The sequence below is a fragment of the Bidens hawaiensis genome, unplaced genomic scaffold (assembly GCF_021521415.1).
Source record: "Bidens hawaiensis isolate Kalapana, Puna unplaced genomic scaffold, B.hawaiensis_p1.1 tig00008858_1, whole genome shotgun sequence".
Classification (NCBI taxonomy): domain Eukaryota; kingdom Viridiplantae; phylum Streptophyta; class Magnoliopsida; order Asterales; family Asteraceae; genus Bidens; species Bidens hawaiensis.
This window is the reverse complement of record NW_027491639.1, coordinates 600,208-624,272: the sequence shown is the minus strand read 5'-3', so window position 1 is coordinate 624,272 and position 24,065 is coordinate 600,208. Positions and strand designations below refer to the sequence as shown.

Below are 24,065 nucleotides of genomic sequence, written 5' to 3'. Positions count from 1 at the left end.
TAATGTACTTGAAAATTGGTTTCATCAATATTGTTTAGACCATGCGTAGTCAAAACTAGGCACACTTGGGCATTTTATGCCATGTGGCGCCTAGTCAGCTTTTGGCCATTTTGCAAAATGTGGATGTAGTAGGAAAAAGACTCTAATACGCCTCACTCTCCTCCCCTTCTCTCTCACAAAATCCTCAAACTCCGTGCCTTCTTAGCTTTTTGTAGGAAACGCCTCCCCAAAACGCATAGGGGGCGGTGTTCCCCCGCGTTTTTACCCCCCCCCCCTCCCAAATGCCACAACTTGGGCGACTACGGATGGTCTTATCAATATTAGTTGTGTGTTTTTAAGGTAAACTTAGAAATTGGCTAAAAAATTTTGAAAATTGACAATTGTAATAGGATAAATAATAAAGGAAATATTGACACTTTTAATAGGGCGGATGGAGTACAATTTACAGCACGCCATCAGACTTGTTTTATACGTTTACAACTTGATTAAAACTCGTCATCATTTGACTTGTTTAAATAAATGAGTTAAACATATTGTGTCTAAGATTCGTGGATTCAACCCGTCTATCCGACTTGATTGACACCCAAACTCTCATTCAATACTTTCATGCCATTCATTTCTTTCACATTGTATCTATATAGTTGACTATTTTAAAAATGATGTAAGGATTTCATCTTTGTCATAACTTGTACGAGGTTCACTTATTACACAAAACACTAACTTAGATAATTTAATAAACATTTGTTTAGCTTCGATTATAATCCGTTATGTTTTTCAACTTGTCATATCGATTTATCGAAATACCCGTTATGTGACTTGCACATCAGGAATGGTTAACATCACGAATTAACAATGTTAAGTGAGTGGATTTAAATCGGACTAAACCCACTACTTAACTCTTTGGACTAAAAGCAATATTTTAAGATCATATGGACTAAAACAATACTTAACTCTTGTGTTAAAGTAAATAAAGAAGGTAAAAGATTATATACGACTTTTCTATTTTTGTTTTTAATTGGAAAGAGAAGCACGTGAGGAACAAACAAGACAACCCCATTTGATTGGGACTTCGGATCAAACAAAAAATAGCTTATTTTTCTTTCTCTGATATTTATTAATTTCACGCACAAATAGTTTAATAAATAACAAACTCTATACAAGACATCAAAATCAGGTTTTGGGTTGTCAAATACAACCCATTAGTTATATAAGTCAACTTAAATATGACATGTTTTTAAAATTAGTTAAACAAAACACAATCTATTAAATAAACAAGTTAATATGTTCATCCTTTTAAGAGGTTTTTTTAACTTCGTATTTTGGTGTAAAGATAAAATTATTAAAATGTAAAGTTAGATATTGACTTATAATTCCCACAAGGCTATGAGTTGTGGACCTTGTCGTAGTGTGTAATGTGAAAAAAAGGTGATGAATGTAAGGGTCACGTGTATAGTGTGTAGTTTCACATCTCACACCCTAGAGCATATGACGCGAAAATTTGAAATGTGAATGAAGAGGTAGGTCCCAGCAGAGCCCAGTTGGACCCGCAAGACTCACCTTGAAGAGGGACGTCTGCGCAGAAACCAACTGGATCCGCAGGACCCACCATGCTCAGAGACGTGACGTCCTTACGCGCAGTACGCAAGCTGTTCCCGCAGGAAATGCCTCCCAATGGTGAAGTACTCTGCCTGCTCCCGCAGCTGCGGATACAAGCCATCAGGGAAGGCCACCCGCACAGCAAGGCTACACGCACAAGGCACTTAGCTCTCAATCAGTGTCACCTGAAGGAATGAGCAAAGCCGGGAACAATCCCGCACAAAGGCGGGATGGGGAATACTCCCGCCCAAAAGCCAGTCCGTACGATACGGGAAGATCTTTTGTACTGTACCTGACGAGGTATGGGCAAAAGATCTGACTAAAGATACGACAGCTTATTGACAACAGTATGGCGAGCAGCATGCTCTTGTACTGTATGTCACTATTAGCCGCTGCCTACTCACCAACTCCTGTCATACCACGTGCATAGCCGGCAGTTGGTGGAAAAGGAATAGTACACAGCAGGCCTGGTCACTGTCAGCCGCTGCCTACCCACCAACTACCAGCAGGGCACGTGCGTAGGCCACAGTTGGTAGAACAGGAATACTATTCAGCTGGCCACACCTCCTTGGAAACCTACCTTCGGCTATAAATACCCCAAATGGTATGATCATCTCATCTTATCATATCTTATCACATTATCATCATATTATACCTGATATCTGCTCTAGCAATCTCTTAATATACATTTATATTTAAAGAACAATCTAGTCTGATTCTCACGCCGGAGGGTGGTCACAAGGAGGAACCCCCCCTTTCTCAGTGACGAGCTCACGGTCTGTTTTGCAGGTTATCAGAAGAACCATCTTTGCCGGGTCTAACCCCTCGTGGGAAACATCTATCTAACCCCCAGGTTACCCGTAATCTGCCCGGGGTCCGGTTAGTGTTTCTTCATTGGCGCCATCCGTGCATAAAGCTTGAACATTTCTTTTCAGTTTTTTCAAACTTCTGGAAAGATGGTTAAAGAAACTCCGGTAACCCCAACCCCAGCTACTGGGGGGAATACCGGCTACACAGTCTTTACAAACACTACCCCGGTTAACCAAGCCGGGGCAAGTGAAGTAAATTTTACGAACACTACCCCAGTTACCCAAGCTGGGGCAAGTGCAGTAAATAATTGCTCACTGGGATTCACCGATACCCAGTTAGAGAAACGAACAAGGCTCCCCCGCCAAACACTCGAGGAAGTTAAGGCATGGGCGGAGGCACGTCAGAAGGAATTCCAAGCTGAGTTGGACGAACGCTTGCGTTCCGTCCAACAGGCTGACGAGTTCGAAGAATACTCGGACGATGATTCGGAGGAATCCGATAGAGACGCAAACCCTCGTCATAAGGCGAAAGGGAAGCGTAAAGAAACAGACTCCCAACCGAGAAGGCGTTTTGGGGAAGCCTTCAAACCAAAAAACCCAGGTGGAAGTCCACGTGACTTCTCGAAAACATTTACACCAACTGCTGCAAAGGCGGGAACGTCCAAATTTGCAAGGGACATTGCGGAAGCAATCGTCCCGAAAAGTGCCAAACAAATGTCCAACATCGGCACTTACGATGGTATATCTGATCCAGACGATCATTTGAACAGGTTCATAGCGGGGGCAACCGTCAGTAGTTGGACGGAACCTACGTGGTGTTACATGTTCCAAATGACGCTTGTTGGGGCTGCTAGAGCGTGGTTCGATCGTCTACCGGTCAACCACATCTACGACTGGGCAGACTTCCAACAGAAGTTTAGCCAACACTTCAGCCAACAAAGAAAGTATACCGAAGAGCAATGGACAATCCTCAAATGCATTCGAGAGGAAGATGAATCTTTGCTAGACTTCATCACTCGCTTCAACTCAAAGAAGCTTAGTCTGGGTAATATCAACGAAGATCTTGTTCGCGCTGCTTTCATCCAGGGCGCGAACGACCCAGAGCTCATCCGCACCTTAACGGGTAAAGATGGCATGCCATCCACATGGGATGCCATCATGACAGCAGCTAAACGCTTTGCGGAAACGGAGAAGCAACTGGGTAGAGATCTCCCACAGAGCACAAACCTCTACACCCAGAAAACAAGAGAAGACAACGTCCTTACCGCCCGATTAAACAAAAAGCGGAAGCTAGGCATTTGGCAGTCAAGGGTAAACTTTGACACCTCATCCGGCTTGCAACATCGGTTAGGCGGAAGGGATAACGTACAGTCAAACCAGAACTCGAGATGGACGCCACTCACCAAAAGCGTCACCGAGATATTAGCCAGTGAGGAGCTCCCATGGCCAAAGGCTCCAATAATCCGACATCGTCACAATGCTGATCGGAGCAAATACTGTGACTATCACAGGACAAAAGGCCACAACACTGAAGAATGCATAGACGTGAAGGACATGGTCGAAGCATTTGTCAGAGATAGGACGCTTGCGCACCTCGTGGCGCGATGAACGCTGAGCAGGCTGATGCGTGTAGAACCCCATTTGGGGAAAACACGAATAAAATTGCAGCTTCAATGTTGGAGACTACATACTGCGCAAACAACGAGATCCCGAACCAGGTGCATATCGGCTCGATGGCACTCCCATCCCAACAACATGGAAGGGAGCTCAATTACACAGTTTGCATGTAGATCAATTCCAAATTTGTAAAGAAAAGGCCCAGAGCCACTTCTAATGGAAATGATTCTCCTTAGAACATCGACGCTGATGATTTTACATTTATACTTTATGAACTTCCAACACGGATATGCCGTTTTCACCGCATAATTACGTGGAAAGTCGTTGCGTGGGGAAGGCGGCAAAACCCGCATAAACCCAAAAAACGGCAAACCTTCACGCAGGTCAGTTGAAGGGTAAAGTTCAGTCATCCCACTAAATGAAAGTGCCGGTCTATCCGCATGAATCATGAGAGGAAACTGAACACTAACCTATTAACAACCGCGCGTCGAACGGTTAATTTATTCAACACTAATATGCCGGTTTTCACCGCATAATTACTTGGAAATTCGTTGCGTGGGGAAGGCGGCAAAACCCGCATAAACCCAAAAAACGGCAAACCCTCACGCAGGTCAGTCATAGGTAAACTTTGGTCAACTAAATGAAAGTGCCGGTCCTAACCGCACAAATCATGAAAGGAAACCGAACCTATTGACAACCGCGCGTCGAACGGTTAACTTATTCAAAACAGAGAATTTCTAACAAAAGGATGAGGAAAACCTCCACGCAGGTCAGATGTAGGTAAAGTTTAGCCATCCTAAGTGCAAGTGACGGTCCTACCCGCACAATCACGAAAGAGGAAGCAAAACTTCAACCTATTATCTACCACGTTCAAAGGTTAACTTATCCTAAACACTTAGAAATTTCAAAAAAGATGAGGAAAACCTCTACGCAGGTCAGATGTAGGTAAAGTTTAGCCATCATACTAAGTGCAAGTGACGGTCCTACCCGCACAATCACGAAAGAGGAAGCAAAACTTCAACCTATTATCTACCACGTTCAAAGGTTAACTTATCATAAACACTTAGAAATTTCAAAAAAGATGAGGAAAACCTCTACGCAGGTCAGATGTAGGTAAAGTTTAGCCATCCTACTAAGTGCAAGTGACGGTCCTACCCGCACAATCACGAAAGAGGAAGCAAAACTTCAACCTATTATCTACCACGTTCAAAGGTTAACTTATTCTAAACACTTTGAAAATTGCTAATTTAAACTAAAGTATGCAAGTCATATAACGTTTATAAAGCAAGGAATCCAGTGAAAGTAGCGGTCTTACCCGCACAAAGATTTATATTTCATAATATTCATTACAAGAATGGCCGGGTAACTACCCGCCTACAAGAATATAAATCTATACAAGCTAAGTCTATCCTAGCAGTGGGAAGGGATCTTCAGGATCAAGCTTCAGGGCCACTTCCACTTGGACCAGCACCATCAGTAGAGCGTGGCAGTTCAAGGAAAGCTTTAAGGATAGCTAGCCCATCATCAGCAGCAGCAACTTCGTTTACCTTCTCCACCACCGGATGCGGGAAGGCGGCATACTGATTCACTGCTTGGTCGTATACAGCTTCAGTATCTACATCAAATAAAGGGAAGTTGGAAGGCGGGATGCCTTTCTCAACGAACCCTAGACCAAGCAGGAAACCGGCCTTTTCCCCATCCTCATGAGAAGCGTTGAGGGCTGCGCTCATAGCATCGTCATAAGACGTCTCCGTGAAGACTCGATGCACAACCTACAAAAAAGAAAATATACAAGTATCAGAACCTTTTCTATTTACAAAGAAAAGCATAAAGACATGAAAAGCATACCTGAGACAACGCTTCTCGAAGAAGCCATTCCTTGGCAACCAGAGCCTCCTGGAGGGCAGCTTGAGCTTCGTTACGGGCGCGTTCGGTTTCACTCTTGTTGAGGTTGGCAAGCAACACTCCTTTAGCCGCAGCCTCTTCGACGCCCTTTAGCTTCCGCTCAGTGTGGTCAAGCACCCCCCTCTGGTCCAAGATCTCTTGGAGCTTTTTGGCGTCTTCCATCGCCAAGGCATCATGAGCCTGCTGGAGAGCCTCTAATTTGGCTTTAAGCTCCTCATTCTCCACGCGTAGAGGCTCAGCAACAGCATCAGCCTTGGTGGCCCTCTCGGTTGCGTTCCTTGCAGTTTCCTTAGCCAGCCGAAGCTGTTCGTTAACAGCTTGGGCAGCCTTGGAACGGGCCTCGAGCCGGGCCTGAACTTCAACCTCGAGGGCCTTGAAGGCCTTCTCCTTTTCCGCAGCCACTGCGGTAAGCTTTACGTTCTCCTCCCGGACTGCCCGCGCCCGAGCTACTTCTTGAAGGCGAGCTGCTTTTTAACTTGTCGTTTTCACGACAAAGCAGCTCGACGCGTGGCTGCATCCGGGCCAGGAGAACCCGAAGCTCATTGGTTAGCCTACCCTCCTGGTAGCTAGCCATGGCTTCCCCCAACGCACCACTGGGAGCTGCGTGACGAGCCCACTCCACGCACTCCACAGGTGTGCGAAGGGTTGTTCCTCGGCGGATGTTCCATCTTGGAACATACACTTCATTGGAATCCGACACTGCAAAAAACAAAAAGCAGTTAGGAAAAGATGAATAAAAATATAAAAAGGCCAAAAGAACCCTACGCACCTGTAGGGTCAATAACAGGCCGATAGCCGCCAAACCCATCACCTGAACCTAAGGGAAATCCGTCCAAGAGGTCAGATAGATGGGAAGGAGGTAGGAGGTTGGCGAGAAGCCCCATGCATACCTGAAGGATCGGCCGTCGTTGCCGATGACGGAGGTATGGTAAAAGCCGCCGCGGTCGCCGCTGCGGAATCCGCAGCAAAAGTAACGCGGCTCAGTGAAAGATGTGGTTAAAAATGGCACTGACGGCCGGCGGTGATGTCATCACAGCTGGAACAGTCGGCTCAACGGAGTGAGCAACTGAACCAGCGGAAGCAGGCGCAGGCGCAGCCGCCTGGGTCGTCGCCTCAGGTAGGCTGACCAAGCCTACCGTCATGGGCGGAGAGGTACTACTCCCCGCTCCACCCTGGAATGCGTCAACATCCACGCCTGCACAAAGAAGATAAGTGTTAATGATACTAAGCTATGAAGTTAAAAATAAAGTTTGTACTTACGGGTTTTCTTGAGCCTGAAAGTGCGGACAGGCGGGGGACGAACCCGATGGAGCCCGGCCTCTTTGCGCCGCTCACCGTCGTCATCCGGGGCTCTCCGGAGGTGACAGTCGCAGCCTCCGGAGCGGTGGTCTTATCACCACCGGGGTTCCCCGCCACCTCCTCGCTCTCGGCCTCTGAGTCAGACCGAGGCACCGGATCGGCAGTGGAGGCCACCTTCTCCTTCCCCTTCCCGCCGGCAGCCTTCTTCTTCCGCACCAACGGAGGACCATCTGCGGATTCCTCATCAGAACATAAGATTAGAGGAATTCCAGCAGAGGTTTTCAACATTGAGGGGTCGAGGGTTGAATAGCGCCTTACCTGGCCGCCTGGCGCTCAGGATCTCGTGGCCTAGCGGGTAGACATCCACGAACCGATCCGCCGTTTGTTATAGGATGGGCAACTCGTTCTCGTCTAGAGCGCGAGTACCCATCCGAGCGGGACTGTCAGCCTCCCGCGGATACAGAGCGACTGCAAGTCGTTCCCCTTTGAAATAAACAGGAAAGAAGTTAGAAGAGATTCTAAATCAACAAAAAGAAACAGAGCATACCGTAAGGAACAGAGTTCGAACCGTATTCAAGGACGATTGGGATCTTTTGCGCATCCGCATCCTTCCACACCCGGCTCATCCCGAGCATCACCATCCCGGACTCCGCAAACCGGTAAACCGGAGATTGGACTCGGGATATATTATAGAACCATTCCGCCTCCTGGTAGTTGGAGGCGTGAAGGCTGGGAAGTGCTTGCCCATTCTTGAATTTCATGGCAAGGGGGATGGCGCGAGCGGAGATGTAAAAGAACTCCCGCTCCACGAGCGAAGACTGCGCTCTGTTGCGCAAATCTTCAAACCCTTAATCCGGGTTATCAGCGTGTACCACCCCTGATGCACCTCCAAGAGTAGAAGGTCATCAGGCGGTCGACGAAGGGCTCAATGCCCAGAATCCGGCACACCCACTCGAAGTGGCGAATCTTGGCGATCGCCATCGGGGTGCACCTCGGTCAGGTGCACACCGTGCCTCTCCAGGACACGGTACACAAACTTTGTCAACGGAAACCTAAGATTCCCATAAACAAAGAATGCAGCATATACCCCGATCTTGCCTCTGGGGGGCATCATACACCGTCTGATGGGGTTCAGGAAACTCAGGCTCGAGAGACTCGAGCATGAACTTCCTGACGATGTACTGATACAGATCGACAGGTAGAGCACACTGGCACTCGCCAGCAGTACTCTTGTTATCGGCGAACACCCCAGCCTCCTGGGCTGTAGATTCGAGATCACGAGAAGACATCTTGCAGATGAAAGAAGAAAACGATTTTCAAGAGAATGCTCGATTGAAAAGATGAGTATTCGCCGGAAATCGTCTTGAAGATGAAGAGAAAAGTGAAAGTGTGGATTACAAAGAACCCTCTCCCCCTTTATATACTAATCGCAATTAATGCGATGAATTTAATGCGAAAGAGAGAGAAATCGAAGGTGCAATGAAACTATGACACGTGGCAAAAATCAAGCTGGCAACAGCTGTTGAAAGGACGCGTACCATTAATTTCGCGGCCACGCGCCCGAAAAATCGCGCCCACGCGCCTGAAAAAGCGTCTGGAATGACCATGTACTGTCACGTCACCATAACTTCCTGCACGTCCTGACACAGTCAGAAGAAACCGTCGCACGACGTTTCAGAGGTTTGGACTGTTCTTATCCTTTCACCAACTCTTCGAATTTCAAAATTCAAAAAGATTCAAAAGTAAGCGGGAAAATACCCCTTACCTTGGCAACCAAGTAACCATAAGACGGATGCGGGTACAGTGTTAATGCAAAACCCTTCACATACCTAGCACCCGCAGGGAATTGAAGCCAAGAATACCTTGGCAACCAAGTAACCATAAGACGGATGCGGGTACAGTGTTAAGGCAAAACCCTTCACATACCTAGCACCCGCAGGGAATTGAAGCCAAGAATACCTCGGCAACCAAGTAACTATAAGACGGGTGCGGGTACAGTGTTAAGGCAAAACCCTTCAAATACCTAGCACCCGCAGGGAATGGACGCCAGGAATACCTTGGAAGTAAAGTAACCGTAAGACGAGCGCGGGTACAGTGTTAAGGCAAAACCCTTCACATACCTAGCGCTCCGCAGGAATTGAAACCAAGAAGGATCTTCTGGGCAATGCTTGCGGAAACGGAAATAACATCCCCGCATAGCGGGAACGTCGAGAACTACATTGTTTGAAGCTCCAGGATGGAATTGGTGGTTTTAACATAATTGATCACTATGTTCAAAACTACCAAAACCTCATGGAGAATCCACACAAGTGGGACTCAACGCTCCTGACTTGCGAGGAGGTTACAGACCTACCCGCATCATACCCAAAGATCAAGCAGGAAAGTCGGGAATTTCTGCAAGTGACAAGGACTTCCGCGGGAAGAATCCCCATGGAAAACCTTAAAAAAAACCATTTTCAAAACCCTTTGCTTAAGTCCAAAAGTTCACCTCACTTTATTAAACATTCATGAGAAGAACATTGGACTGGGGGGACTTGAAGAGGTAGGTCCTAGCAGAGCCCAGTTGGACCCGCAAGACTCACCTTGAAGAGGGACGTCTGCGCAGAAACCAACTGGATCCGCAGGACCCACCATGCTCAGAGACGTGACGTCCTTACGCGCAGTACGCAAGCTGTTCCCGCAGGAAATGCCTCCCAATGGTGAAGTACTCTGCCTGTTCCCGCAGCTGCGGATACAAGCCATCAAGGAAGGCCACCCGCGCAGCAAGGCTACACGCACAAGGCACTTAGCTCTCAATCAGTGTCACCTGAAGGAATGAGCAAAGCCGGGAACAATCCCGCACAAAGGCGGGATGGGGAATACTCCCGCCCAAAAGCCAGTCCGTACGATACGGGAAGATCTTTTGTACTGTACCTGACGAGGTATGGGCAAAAGATCTGACTAAAGATACGACAGCTTATTGACAACAGTATGGCGAGCAGCATGCTCTTGTACTGTATGTCACTATTAGCCGCTGCCTACTCACCAACTCCTGTCATACCACGTGCATAGCCGGCAGTTGGTGGAAAAGGAATAGTACACAGCAGGCCTGGTCACTGTCAGCCGCTGCCTACCCACCAACTACCAGCAGGGCACGTGCGTAGGCCACAGTTGGTATAACAGGAATACTATTCAGCCGGCCACACCTCCTTGGAAACCTACATTCGGCTATAAATACCCCAAATGGTATGATCATCTCATCTTATCATATCTTATCACATTATCATCATATTATACCTGATATCTGCTCTAGCAATCTCTTAATATACATTTATATTTAAAGAGCAATCTAGTCTGATTCTCACGCCGGAGGGTGGTCACAAGGAGGAACCCCCCCCTTTCTCAGTGACGAGCTCACGGTCTGTTTTGCAGGTTATCAGAAGAACCATCTTTGCCGGGTCTAACCCCTCGTGGGAAACATCTATCTAACCCCCAGGTTACCCGTAATCTGCCCGGGGTCCGGTTAGTGTTTCTTCAGTGAAATATGGTGGTTATTGAGTTGAGGTGACATTAAATGATGGATTATGATTTATATATATTAATACTAATAAAAAAAATTCACACAATTTCTCGCCCCCTGCCCAATATGTACCTCTTCACCATTCCACCTTTGCGCCTTCCGCGTTTTTGTTTGGTGACGTGTTCGTTGTGTCGCGCCCAAGATGCCTACGTGGCGAGGCTTAACCCCAAATCACAATTCCAAACATATAGTTTGACTATTTATTTATAGAATTTAAAGTGTTAGCAATTTTTTTAAAAGCACTCTCACATCTCTAACATGCTACTAAATTTTCATCACTTACTATGAAATTTGAACTCTCGTCACCATATTTAACATCTTTGGTACCACTGGTTCTTCAACTTCAAAAATTATATTTCATTAATTGTAAACATGACACGAACAATAATAGATTTAAATAGACTAGACATAAGCACGACACATGCATATAGATATATGAATCGGATTCGGGCTCACTTATTAATTCAACCAATTTACGTACTTGAAACTCGCCAACCCACCAACCAATACGATTAACACACTATATAAATATATATGATATTTATAACTGACAGTTTTGTATTTACGCTCTTTTTTATGAAAGATTCACCACAAACTATTTTGTGTTATAATAGAAGTGAACTAAATGAATTCAATTATCAAATTGGTTATTTATTATTATTATTATTTTTTTTTGGGGGGGGGGGGGGTGTTGTTTGGGACAGCTTATTTTTATCAATTTATAACTTATTAATTTTTTGAAAAAGAATATAAAATGGTTGAGATTGTTTTTGATATGAGAGAAAAAAATTAATAAGTTACATTTTTATAACTTATTGTAAAGTTATAAGGAGTTTTAATAGGAATCCCAAACACTCCATTGATTTAGAGTTTAAAAAGGATAGTATTTGTTTTTTCTAGTATATAAATATTAAATACTAGCAAGGAGTTTTCTTACTTATGGAAAGAGTTTCCTTCTGAGGATGGTCTCGAATACTCAGATGAGTGAAGATAATTGGGTAGTCATGTGAACCTGTAAAAAAAAGTTTAAAAAAAATATATATCATTATATCATGTTACCAATAAATTTAGGTGACATATTTATTGAGTAGGATATGTTTTTGATGATGCTCGTTCTGACACTAGGATTGATACTTCCCCACCCTGATAGCCCCTTCCCCACCTCATCGTCAAGCTAGTGTGTTGATAACTATAAATCATGGATGTGTGTCTATTGCTTGTGTATATATGTTTACGAGTGATTTTAATAGAGAGAAAGGTGGTAATTACGACGCGCATGATCAATGTATAAATGAGTTAAGCCGGCGAAGCTCAAGCTCGTCTAACATTGATGAATCGTTTAGTTGATCCAACTCATTTCATGCTTTATATACATATATGTATGCATATATACGTAATATATTTAAAATTTTGTACATTTTAAAGATAAATGTTTATGTTAATAAGTAAGTACATATATATATATAAAAACATGATTACTTTGTATAACAGTAACCAAGTTTTAAAATTGTTCCAATCAAGTCGCTTATATAATATATATTTTGTTCCAATTAGGCCACTAAAGTTTCCTTTATATTCTAATCATATATATTTTTACCTAAATAGCAGGTTATGTAGGTTTTTTTAATTCTAAATAGTTTGACATTGAAAAATATTTTATAAATAATTGAAAAAATTAGTAAAAAATGACAAAAATACTTTTTAAAACCTGATTTTTTGCAACATTTTCATATATATATATATATATATATATATATATTTGCAATTTTTCGCAATTTAAAACTTTTTTTTCTCAACTTTTACTAATTTTGTCAATTTAAAAAAAATTGCAATGTCAAAATATTTAGAAATAGAAAAAGCATACATAACCTACTATCTAGGAAAATATATAAATTAGAACACAAAGAAAACTTTATTGATATGATTGGAAAAAAACATTTTATGAATAACCTGATTGAAAAAAATTTAAAATTTATTACTACATTTATATAAAGTAATCTCTATAAAAACCATCAAACTAATTCCGTTTGCCTTATTGTGAGAACAAAAATAAATAAAAAAATATTACTTTTTTTATTACACTTTCACGTATATAATAAGACATATTAGTGCACACATATACTCATGCACATATATACGACGTACGAGATTTTTATTACAAGAAACTAAGTTATCATGAGCAAATATTTTTAAATTCTTTGGTTTGGTTCATACTTTTATACTTTGTTTTCGTCACATACACATATTTTGTATTATATAAAATTGTTTACTTTAATTATATATTTAAGAATGAATAGTTGAAAGACAAAAAAAAAATTATATAATCCAACTTGGATTATATTTATATGTTCCAACTATCGTAATTGTGTATGCTCTTGATCAGTCATGTGTCGGTGTTGTATAAGACTTTGTTTTTCTAGAATGTGAGAGTTCAAATTCCGTGGTTAAGAAAGTTTAAGCCGTTAAAAAATATAAATTTAAGAGCTCACTAGAAATATCGAATGGGTAGTAACAAGTAGCTAGATTGATCCAAACTTGAAGAATGTTAATAATAATGGAAAGTTTGATTCGGATTTACTGAAATTCGATGAAAATTAGGGTTTTCACCTTTTCGCGTCTTAAATAGAGATTTGTTACATAACTTGATATACATAAAGGTTATTGTATTGATGGAAGCTTAATCTACAAAGCATATACAAAGTCTTATATATCAATTGCGTAATTATTAACACAAGTTGTGTTATTTTTGTTACGTAATTATTATTACATATTTGGTAACTAATTAATAGTGCGTAGCTAATAGTTAATAACTAGTAAAATTTTTATGAGCGTAATTACTTATATATAATGCGTAACTATTTTACTTCATGCTTGATTAAGTTTTCGATTTATATTTCTAAATTCTAATTCTTGGAAATCTTTTTGGAGTCTGGCCGCGAGGTTTGAATATTAAGTATGAATCATAGTTCAAATATTTTTTAATCTATTTCATATATTCCGTGTTCCAGATAATAGAATAAATATCCGACGAAGGAAAACCATCTCTATCAAGATGACAGACCCATTCTCTGTACTATAAATAGGATTCATTATAACAAGTCACACACTCATATTCCAGAAATACAGAAACAAAGAAATTCCACGATCGAACCACCAAAATCGAATGAGCTAGAAATCCGAGCTCTAAAGGATTCATTTTTTATTTAAAAGCTAGGACTTGTCTTTTTTACGCTTTGTGTGGTAATTTAAGAAACTTTGTATTAGATCTTTTATCTACTTTATCTAGGTATACGTGTATAGATTAGATGTACAATAGTTAATAATGAGTTAACTTTTATGCGTAATTACCTGTATATAATGCATAACTATTTTACTTTATGCTTAATTAAGTAAAGCGCGAAAGACATTTTTACGCTTTTTATGGTAATCAAAGAAACTTTGTATTGGATCATTTATCTACTTTATCTATGTATACATGTATAGATTATAGATTAGATCTACATGGTTTGTTGTGTGTATATAGTATATGGTAGATATCATTATATAATTGTAACATATAACAATTACATAAAAATGAAAATAAGGAAAAAGGTAGAATCTTTTGGCAATGTGAGTAAGTTATTTCTAACAGTAGCTAAAAATGTCCAGACTCAAACTTACCCAAACTAATTACTGAAAAACCTCACCCCCCACGAGTGTGTGCAGTAAGGCCGAGGGGTGCGCAGCGCTAGGAGGGGCGCGAGAATGCATGCGATAGCGCCCCGGGGCGTGAGAGCCACACCACCGGGGCGCGAAAGGGGCGCGAGAGGGGCGCGAGAGCGGAATCCGAGGCAGGCGCTGGGGAGGTTGCGCTCGTGAGGCCGAGGGGTGCGCAGCGCTAGGAGGGGCGCGAGAATGCATGCGATAGCGCCCCGGGGCGTGAGAGCCACACCACCGGGGCGCGAAAGGGGCGCGAGAGGGGCGCGAGAGCGGAATCCGAGGCAGGCGCTGGGGAGGTTGCGCTCGTGAGAGAAGGTTGGGAAACGTGAATATAGCCGTTGGGGGTGTTTGGCCGTTGGAATAAAAAAAAAAAAAAAAATTTATTACTTAAATATACTCTATATATATCACATACATATTTACATATACATATTCACATACATAACACATATCACACCCAAAAGAATTCTCACACACCACACCCAAAACCGAAAATCGTCATATCTTCGAAGCCTTTTTTTAATTAATGTGTGTTTGTTTAAATAATTACTTGTTTTTTTAATAATACGTTTTTTTAATACATTTATAAAAAAATAAAAAAATAAACCTCTCGCGCCCCCTCTCGCGCCCCCTCTCGCGCCCCTCCACACCATGCCCCGGGGCGCTATCACCATTACCAACACCCATCTTTTCAACTTTCTCTCTCTGCCACACGTCACAATATTATTGGATGGCGCCCCCTCTCGCGCCCCCCTCTCGCGCCCCCCACACCCCTCAGCCTGAGAGAAGGTTGGGAAACGTGAATATAGCCGTTGGGGGTGTTTGGCCGTTGGAATAAAAAAAAAAAAAAATTTATTACTTAAATATACTCTATATATATCACATACATATTTACATATACATATTCACATACATAACACATATCACACCCAAAAGAATTCTCACACACCACACCCAAAACCGAAAATCGTCATATCTTCGAAGCCTTTTTTTAATTAATGTGTGTTTGTTTAAATAATTACTTGTTTTTTTAATAATACGTTTTTTTAATACATTTATAAAAAAATAAAAAAATAAACCTCTCGCGCCCCCTCTCGCGCCCCTCCACACCATGCCCCGGGGCGCTATCACCATTACCAACACCCATCTTTTCAACTTTCTCTCTCTGCCACACGTCACAATATTATTGGATGGCGCCCCCTCTCGCGCCCCCTCTCGCGCCCCCCACACCCCTCAGCCTAATGAGTGATCATTTGTGACTTTCACATGTTAATTTTCACCCTTTTTCCTGTTCATTTCACTCTTCACATTTCCATCACTCTCTCTCTTGATATAATATTCCAACGAAACAGCTAGCTAGCAACATAGAAACTATTGTAACCATCATCATCATCATCATCATCATCATCATCACCATAGTCTTCTTGTTCTTTGTTGTCTTGCCAATGAGTAGGATATTTGCTGACTCTTTTGGTTCTTTATCACTCAACAATGAAAACCCTAAAGAGATCATCATCAATGATCATTTCATCTATGGCCAATATCTTACTACCTCATCATCTTCATCTTCTCTTTCTAATGATCCTCATTGTACTTCAAGAATAAACTTTCATGATCAAGATAATAATAATAATATTAATACTAATTATAATGATGAGGAGGAAAGAGAAGAAGAAGAAGATGAACATATTGACCTAAATCTCTTTGGCAATTATTCCATAAATAGTAACAACATTCATAATATTAGAATAAGACCATGTGATGATCAGCAGTTAAAGACAAGTGCAAGAGGCCATTGGAAGCCTGCTGAAGATGCTAAGCTTAAAGAGCTTGTTGCTCTTTTTGGTCCTCAGAATTGGAACCTCATTGCTGAGAAACTTGATGGCAGATCAGGTACTTATATACATATACATATATACATATATATACTTCACTCATATTAATATTTTTTAGGGTTTTTACAATAAAATCTTTTAAAACTACAAAATTCCTTTTGCTGATGATTACATACCAAAATATTTCAAAGTTTGTGTTTTATTTCTTTTCTCTTTCATTTTTTAATGATTTTTTAAAGAATAAAAGTGAGTTGTTACACAAAAAGGTCAAGATTTGTGGTTGTTTGAGCATTTATCTTTCCTAAATAAGAAAGTTAAAAGAACAGTGGGGATTAGAGCCCATAGAGTTGTGTAGTCAGAATTTTTTTAACAAAGATTTTATTACCTCACAATAATGCTTTTTCAGTGACTTTAACCAATGAAATTATAGTATTATACTATCAATTATTTAAAACAAAATTATTTTTTTAGTGTGTTTTAGGTTTAACTGAATACCCTTGTAAAAATATTAGAAGCTCTTGATTCTTGCTTCAAAATCTGTGATTTGTTTGAGAAAAGACTTGATTTTTTAGTAAATTTTGTTGTTTTTTATTGTGGGTATTTAGAAAAAGTTTAAGGAAAAATAAAAAAATAATATTTTTTAAATAAAAGTCTCGATCTTTGTGTCTGACTCATTTCACAAGAACAAATGTGTGTTTCTTGATTCTTGTTTCAAAAAATATATATATTTTTTTATCAGTGAATTCGAAAACGATTACAATAAAATGACAGGTTTGTTTTGTTTTGTATTGTTTAAAAGACTTGATCTTGGGTTTGATTTGGATAATTATTTTTTGTAAAAAAAAGGCAAGAGTTGCAGGTTAAGATGGTTCAATCAACTAGATCCAAGAATCAACAAACGTGCATTTAGTGAAGAAGAAGAAGAAAGACTAATGACAGCACACAGACTATACGGAAACAAATGGGCATTAATGGCTAGATTGTTTCCAGGTAGAACTGACAATGCTGTCAAGAACCATTGGCATGTTATTATGGCTAGAAAATATAGAGAACAGTCTAATGCCTACAGAAGAAGAAAGATGATATTCAGTCAAAGTCAAACATCCGCCATTCAACCACCATCACCACCTGCCACTGGCTATGGTCTCCACCAAATGCCACCACCCCTTGGTCTTGTCTCTGGTCAGCTATACTCTTCCTTGAATTTGGGCTTTTTTTAATAAATTTCTGTTTGGTCACTGTGTTTACACATGATAATATTAACTACTACAAAATTATGAAGGTAGGATAGTCAACAAAAGCCTACTAATATATGTGACAACTAAATGAGTCATGTACTTGACTTGCAAATTTACTAGTTTGCTGCTCATGCATTTGAATCCTAGAATATTAAAGCTAGCTAGAATATATTTGTAATTTTGTTAGACTATCTTCATCGCACTTCAGACGTGTAAGGTCGAGGAGAGAGATAGCTAGTGTGGTTGCTGACGTGCATTTTTGTGTTTAAAATGCTAAACACGATCTCCTAGAATACTAAAGTGAGATTATATATGTACTTTTGTTAGACTATCTTCAATACGTTTCAGACGGATGGAAAGAATCCGTCTGAGTTGGAGGAGAGAGAATGCGTGGTTGCTGACGTGTAACTCACCGTAAGCTATACTAATATTAAATTGTTAAAACTCTTGCATTTATCAATGCTAAATAAGATTTTAGAATATTAAAGCGAGACTATATTTGTAATTTTGTTATACCATCTCCAATGCATTTCAGATGTCCATCCGTGTGAGGTGTAGGGGAGATCGTGTGGCTGCTGACATGCAGCCCTCCGTAAGCTAAACTAATAATAATAATAATAATAATAATAATAATAATAATAATAATAATAATAATAATAATAATAATAATAATAATAATAATAATAATAATAATAATAATAATAATAATTTGTAAAACTAGGGTTAAGACACATGGATTATTTTGCTTCAACTTAAGTACTAACTTTACAAATGTATGATTCAGGTCCTAACAACAACACAGAGTTGATGATGAGCATGTTTAACCACAACAACAACACTACTTCTGAAAGCCATTCATCATCATCCTCAAACAGATATTGGATTATGAACAACACTCCAAACTCTATGATCAACTTCCAGCATCATGATCAACATCCATCATTGATGACTATTGCTATGAACCAGCAGCAGTTCTACAACCACCATTACAACCACAACAGCAGCAGCAGCAGCTACTCACAACCACAACCTCCACCACTACAAGATATTTCTGAGGTTAATAACATTTCACCACCATTTATAGACTTCCTTGGAGTTGGAGCCATATAAAAAAGTTTAAAGGTTTCATCTTTCTTCTATAGTTCTATGCAATCACTCAGTAAATCTGCAGAAGATCTCAAGTACTGACTATTATCAGTTACTTATTGGATATTTTAAGATTTTTTTTTTTTTAAAAAGTGGAGAGGTAGGACTGTGATTTTCTTGATGTAAGCTTGGGTAAAAGTGCAATTAACTTGTGAGATATTATTGCTTCAATATATATATATATATATATTTACATATCTAATTATCTATCATGTAGTCACTTATGTATTGTTCAAGATGATTTAGTTTAAGTAAGGTAAATATGGAATAGTTCTTCAAATGGTGGTTAAATCTTACAAAGTTTAAATTTTTTAACTTTTTTTAATGAAAGTATTATGTCATAAAAACTTTGTAAAAATGTACGCTCCACTCTTTTGTGTCGCTATATATAGTTTTTATCGTGTTTTTTACACACTTTTTATGTGTAGATACAATACATATGATCTAGTGGTCTGATTGTATGATTTTTGCCCTTTAAAAATGTGTGTGTTGGTTTAATTCCTTAATGATGCAAGGGTTTGATGGATTTAAGGTGAATAAAAAATTGTTGTTCAAAAAAAAAATAAAAATGTGTAGACACAATAGTGGGACACTTTTTTGACCGGTTATTTCATTAGCTATAACTTTCTGGCTTTAATGACATTTTATATATAGTGACACTTTTTCTGTGTTAGTAATGACAGTATTCTTGTAGTGTGACAACCATTCTTGATATCTAGCATTTGGTTGTTTTGTTGTTGTGGTGTTTTGTCATTTGAAATGACAACATAATTGACTACGAGCTCATGATTTGTAAAAGAAAACGACAAAGCACATGATTTTGTTAGAAACTAAAACATAATGATAGCATATTTATATATAATTTTTTTAGGCCTGGTTTGGCTGATTTCACAAGCCATATAAATTACTAAAAATTGGTATGTTATGAACAATTATTGATTCATATTCACTTACCCGTCACCATCTGTATAACTTAATAAATCAGGGTGGTCAGGCGTATTCCACACATCAAAATGATGAGGATTCTAGTTCTACAATATGTAGGCTGGATGATTTTAATTAATAGGATTGTTTAGACTGTTGCGGTCGAAAAAATATAATATAATAGATTCTGTTATTTATTTTTTTTTATTTAAACAAGGTAGAGATAAAATGATTTTGATGATATGCATGAGTTTTCTTAACCATAATATTATCCAAAAAACAATATACAAGATCTAAAAATCATCAAATATTTTTTACATTAGTTAGAATCCTTGATTTTAGTAAAAGATTTAGATTTTTCAAATGGCGGGAGTTGGGCCTACCCCAATTCCTTGATTTTAGTAAAAGATTTAGATTTTTCAAATGGCGGGAGTTGGGCCTACCCCAATTATTTGCTTATACCTTGAACTTGGGCTTGTTGCAAGTCACAACTCACAAAGACATAAACTCTAAGCACTTTGGTAGTTTGGCGTAAGAAACCCAGCTCCGGAGACCGCTATACCTGACACACGGGTAAGAATCAAGTTTCAGTTTCTCAAAAAAATTATACTCGAACCTGGAACCTAACCGGACCCGCCAAAACCGGTTCCATCTCTACTCGATAAATAAAACAAAACTGGTTAAAAACCCGATCATACCTGGCCTGATTCTTGACTTTATTGACCCAAACCCAGAACCAATTTCTATCCGGTTCCGATCTCTGAAATTTTTTTTTAATGGTTTACCCCATCTCTACATGTTGCATATGATGATGCTTGTTCTTAGATTGCCATAAATATGTTTATTTGTTTTTTCTTTAAAAAAAACGATTTTTTTTTTATTTTTATTTTTTGTGTTTTTTAGGCCACCGCACTCTTTAAATTGAAGAGTTTCGTTGTGATTTCCAGTTTGATTCTGAGGGTGTTCGGGTTTTACCACCAGTGAGTTTTCGGGCGAATGAGTGTTCTCCAAAACTGGAGATAATCCTCTCAACAACATCTCATCTGATTGGACCAGCTGACGATGACCTTTTGCCATTGAGTTACCTTATACAGAGTACCTAGACATTATTTTTGTTCGCCGTTAAAAAAATGTTTCACTCCTTTCCTTTATTTTTGTTGTCTTTCATTTACCTTTTTCCCTTAGGGAAGGAATTCTAGAGAGAGTTAATTAACGTGTGCTTGCTAAAGTGTACACATAACTATGATTTAAGCCACACAAAAGCAACCGTGTGTTAATTTTCATTATATTATACTCTAAAGACTTTTAGAGACTTTTATAACATTACTTGGATCAATAATCATACATTTGGTATTGTTTTATAATGCCCATGAGAATACCAAAAAAAGGGGACATTGTCCATTTTAAGAGGGAATGTTAGGTAATCCTCCACTTCTTTTCAACCTTTTAGACTTTGTCCAATGGGCACCATAGTAAAGTCATGTACTACATGATATCTTATATATATCACTATAATATATAAGATTTTTCATGAGTTATGGACTTCAAGATTTTTTCCTTTTAACGGCGTTGTATTACAAAAACGGCCACGGTAGCAAGAAACTAAAAACCCAACAAACAAACGGAAACGTATTTATAAATTGAAGTTGCACCAACTAAACGAATCCACCACGATACATTTGGATCTATTCTTAATCCGTAAGAAACCAATTAAGTGTCTTTATATCTTCAATCGTCTTGGGTAAAAGGACATCTCTATTATTGAAGCATTTGTTATTATGGGCTCTTCAAATACACACCAACAAGCAATCCTTAAAATAGTGTTAAAGAGCTTCTAGACTTGCAGTTAATAACATGCATTTTAATTTCTTGTTTTTGTTCACAAAAGGAGAATTGTGGTGTTGGCTTTTTCCAAACAAGTGCATATTCCTCCCAATGTAAATAATAGAGTTGATTTAATAAGGAGAAAAGATAAAGTTTTAGCTATGAATGTTTGAAAATAATTGATCAGATATAAATCATAGTGGGACAATGGGTACTAAATGCTAGTTCATCATTACTTGATATTAAGTTATGTTTATGATTTCATTGTGGTTTATAATTATTCAAAGGATTATATATTTTTTGAACAATAAATTGAAAATATGTTTCTATTGAATGGTTTTTTAAAACATAAACATCTATAGATGCTCTGTATAATAAGATATGTTTTACAGACTAGTTTTTTAAATGTATTGGGTTGGGTTTAGATAATCGTATAACCGGTTGTACTGGACGCTTCAAACGAGTTGACTAGTTAACTCTATAATTTATTACATAAAAGTTCAACTTCAACTCAAAAATAATAAAAAAGTACATGATTTTATAATTAAAATAATAATCCAAAAGTTAATTCATAATTAGAAAATAATCCAAAAGTTGCTCGATGTCAATATTAAGAGCAACTTAAATATTTTTTCAGTGATAAATTGATCAAATGTTGATGGTAAACTAATCGAAGGCCGCTAGCGCTATGCTAAAACTTAGGATTGGGAGGTAAATGGTTCTGGCATGTTTTTTTTTTTGGGGGGTGGGGGGTGGGGGGGGGGGGTGGCTAAAAGCCTTGAGCGAAAGTCTAAAACGAAAATTAACATTGAGCTTAAACCAATGTGCTCTCTCTAATATGGAAGAAAATAAATACCTGTATGACCTACACATATACTATCTCTAATAATAATAATTTGAACAATGTACAAGAATATATCTTGTGTCCACCACTACCTTCTAAATGATTTCTCCCTCACTTGGTGTGTGTTTGTGTCTCCACCCACAAATGAAAGAGATGTCATGTGATCTATAAATAGGGAAGAAACTGGGAGCTAGCATTATAAGTCTATAACCCCAATATTTAAGTGAAGTGCTTGAGCAATATTTTCAAAGATGGCAGCTAAAGGCTTTTTTCTAATTGTGGCACTTCTTGCCTTTTCTCACCTTATGTTCTTGGCTAATGCTATCTCAACATCAGGTATCTTTCCAAGATTAATTTTTTGTACACATGATGCATGCATCATTTTGTTATATGTGCTACATTTGGGTACATGAAGCCTAATTCTACATTAATTGATAAACTGATACAGGAAGATCAAGATCATACTTTTGTTTCATGTTTTATAAGTTGACATCTAGCTAGGGTTTATTGTTCAATTAGTTTTTTGAGTTTTAAATATTGTAAAGAACACCTTTGAGGTTCTTACCTAGTGCTTTCGATTTTAAGCACGAGTTATTGAGTCATTTGATTGTTTCCATTCCCATAATACGCGGATCAAACAAGTTATTAAGTTTTGACAGGAAAGGTTCATAGACATTTGTTGCATGAGAAAGTTGAAAGCTTGGCATCTGGGGACAATAAAGACCAGGTACATCCTATATATGTTTTGTGTAAAAGATAGAGAATCACCTCTTAGTTATTTTTTTAATGAATTAAAAAGATGATAAACATGGAAGAGACTACATTTCTAGAAGATGAATTCATGAGTGAGAGGATGGATTTGGAGAAAACCGACTATCCGGGACCAGGAGCAAACAAAAATCACACTCCAAAACCGCCACAGCTCGATTGAGATCATCTGATTAAAGAGTTTTAAATATTTATGGGTGTTTTCTCACAACCTAATTAGGGTTTGAAGTGTGCTTCAAAAAATGAGGGTTTTAAAAAGGTGGCTTTTTTTTATATGGTGACATCTTGTTATTGGCTGGATATTGTGTGCCTGTGTGTGTGTATCAGGTTTGATAAGTGATGTATCTTTGTAAGATCAAGCAGAAGTTATCATTTTATGAATAAATTTCATGTTTTGTTGTAAATTGTAATGTTTGTGCTACAACTTTGTTCATTTTGATTTTGTAAATAATATTTTTTCACTGTTTGACTAGTAATCCAAAACTAATAGATGACAAATCAAGTTAGGAAATTTGCCATCACATATGAATTAAGAGAAAAGTTCACTACTCATACTTTCACCAACAAAATTACATTATTTCCTTGATCATGGTTCTTGTAGATGTGAAGAACTTTTAAGTAGTCAAGTATAATCGATCTCAAGTTGATCGCTTTGATCAACATGATAAATTAAAGCCTATCATATGATAGGCTTTAGGATATGATATGACATATGATATAGTGTTAGTTGACATGAATTTTTGTGTGCAAGTAGTTGGCACAAATTTATTGTTGGACTTTAGTGAAAACTATGGGATAGGATATTCATATCTCCAAGTCTATATTTGCAATTTGTATTTAGTTACTAGGTACATCTATGTTTTTGTGTTTTATTTTATATTTATTCATATACCATCTAGCTAGCTAGTCATCTAGATCATCCATAAAAATATTAAATGCTTGAAATTTATTACTCTCTCATAATCAAGAAGCTAGCTAGGTTAAGCTTATGATAATACTCAT

The 24,065-nt window shown here is 38.9% G+C and overlaps 2 protein-coding genes and 1 long non-coding RNA gene across 4 annotated transcripts in view; all 3 read left to right on the top strand.

Annotated features, from left to right (window-relative positions):
* The window catches only part of LOC143530154 (uncharacterized), a 140,760-nt gene extending 116,978 nt beyond the window's left edge, over positions 1-23,782 (top strand). Inside the window, exon 6 of the mRNA XM_077025769.1 lies at positions 23,764-23,782. Within this exon, the coding sequence (XP_076881884.1) occupies positions 23,764-23,772 (9 nt within the window). The 3' untranslated portion in view covers positions 23,773-23,782. The remainder of the gene's footprint in view (positions 1-23,763) is intronic.
* LOC143530151 (uncharacterized) lies at positions 15,902-18,853 on the top strand. Its single transcript, XM_077025766.1, has 3 exons — positions 15,902-16,377; positions 17,166-17,501; positions 18,342-18,853. The coding sequence occupies exons 1-3, from the start codon at positions 15,930-15,932 to the stop codon at positions 18,665-18,667; spliced, it is 1,110 nt and encodes a 369-aa protein (XP_076881881.1). The 5' UTR covers positions 15,902-15,929; the 3' UTR covers positions 18,668-18,853.
* LOC143530150 (uncharacterized) lies at positions 22,271-23,499 on the top strand. Of its 2 annotated transcripts, none has more exons than XR_013134800.1 (3): positions 22,271-22,631; positions 22,955-23,022; positions 23,086-23,499. It is a non-coding gene; the product is annotated as an uncharacterized LOC143530150 (long non-coding RNA). The 2 variants fall into 2 exon arrangements; XR_013134801.1 differs by having other exon boundaries at positions 22,301-22,631; positions 23,095-23,480.
* Positions 23,783-24,065: the final 283 nt, after the last annotated feature.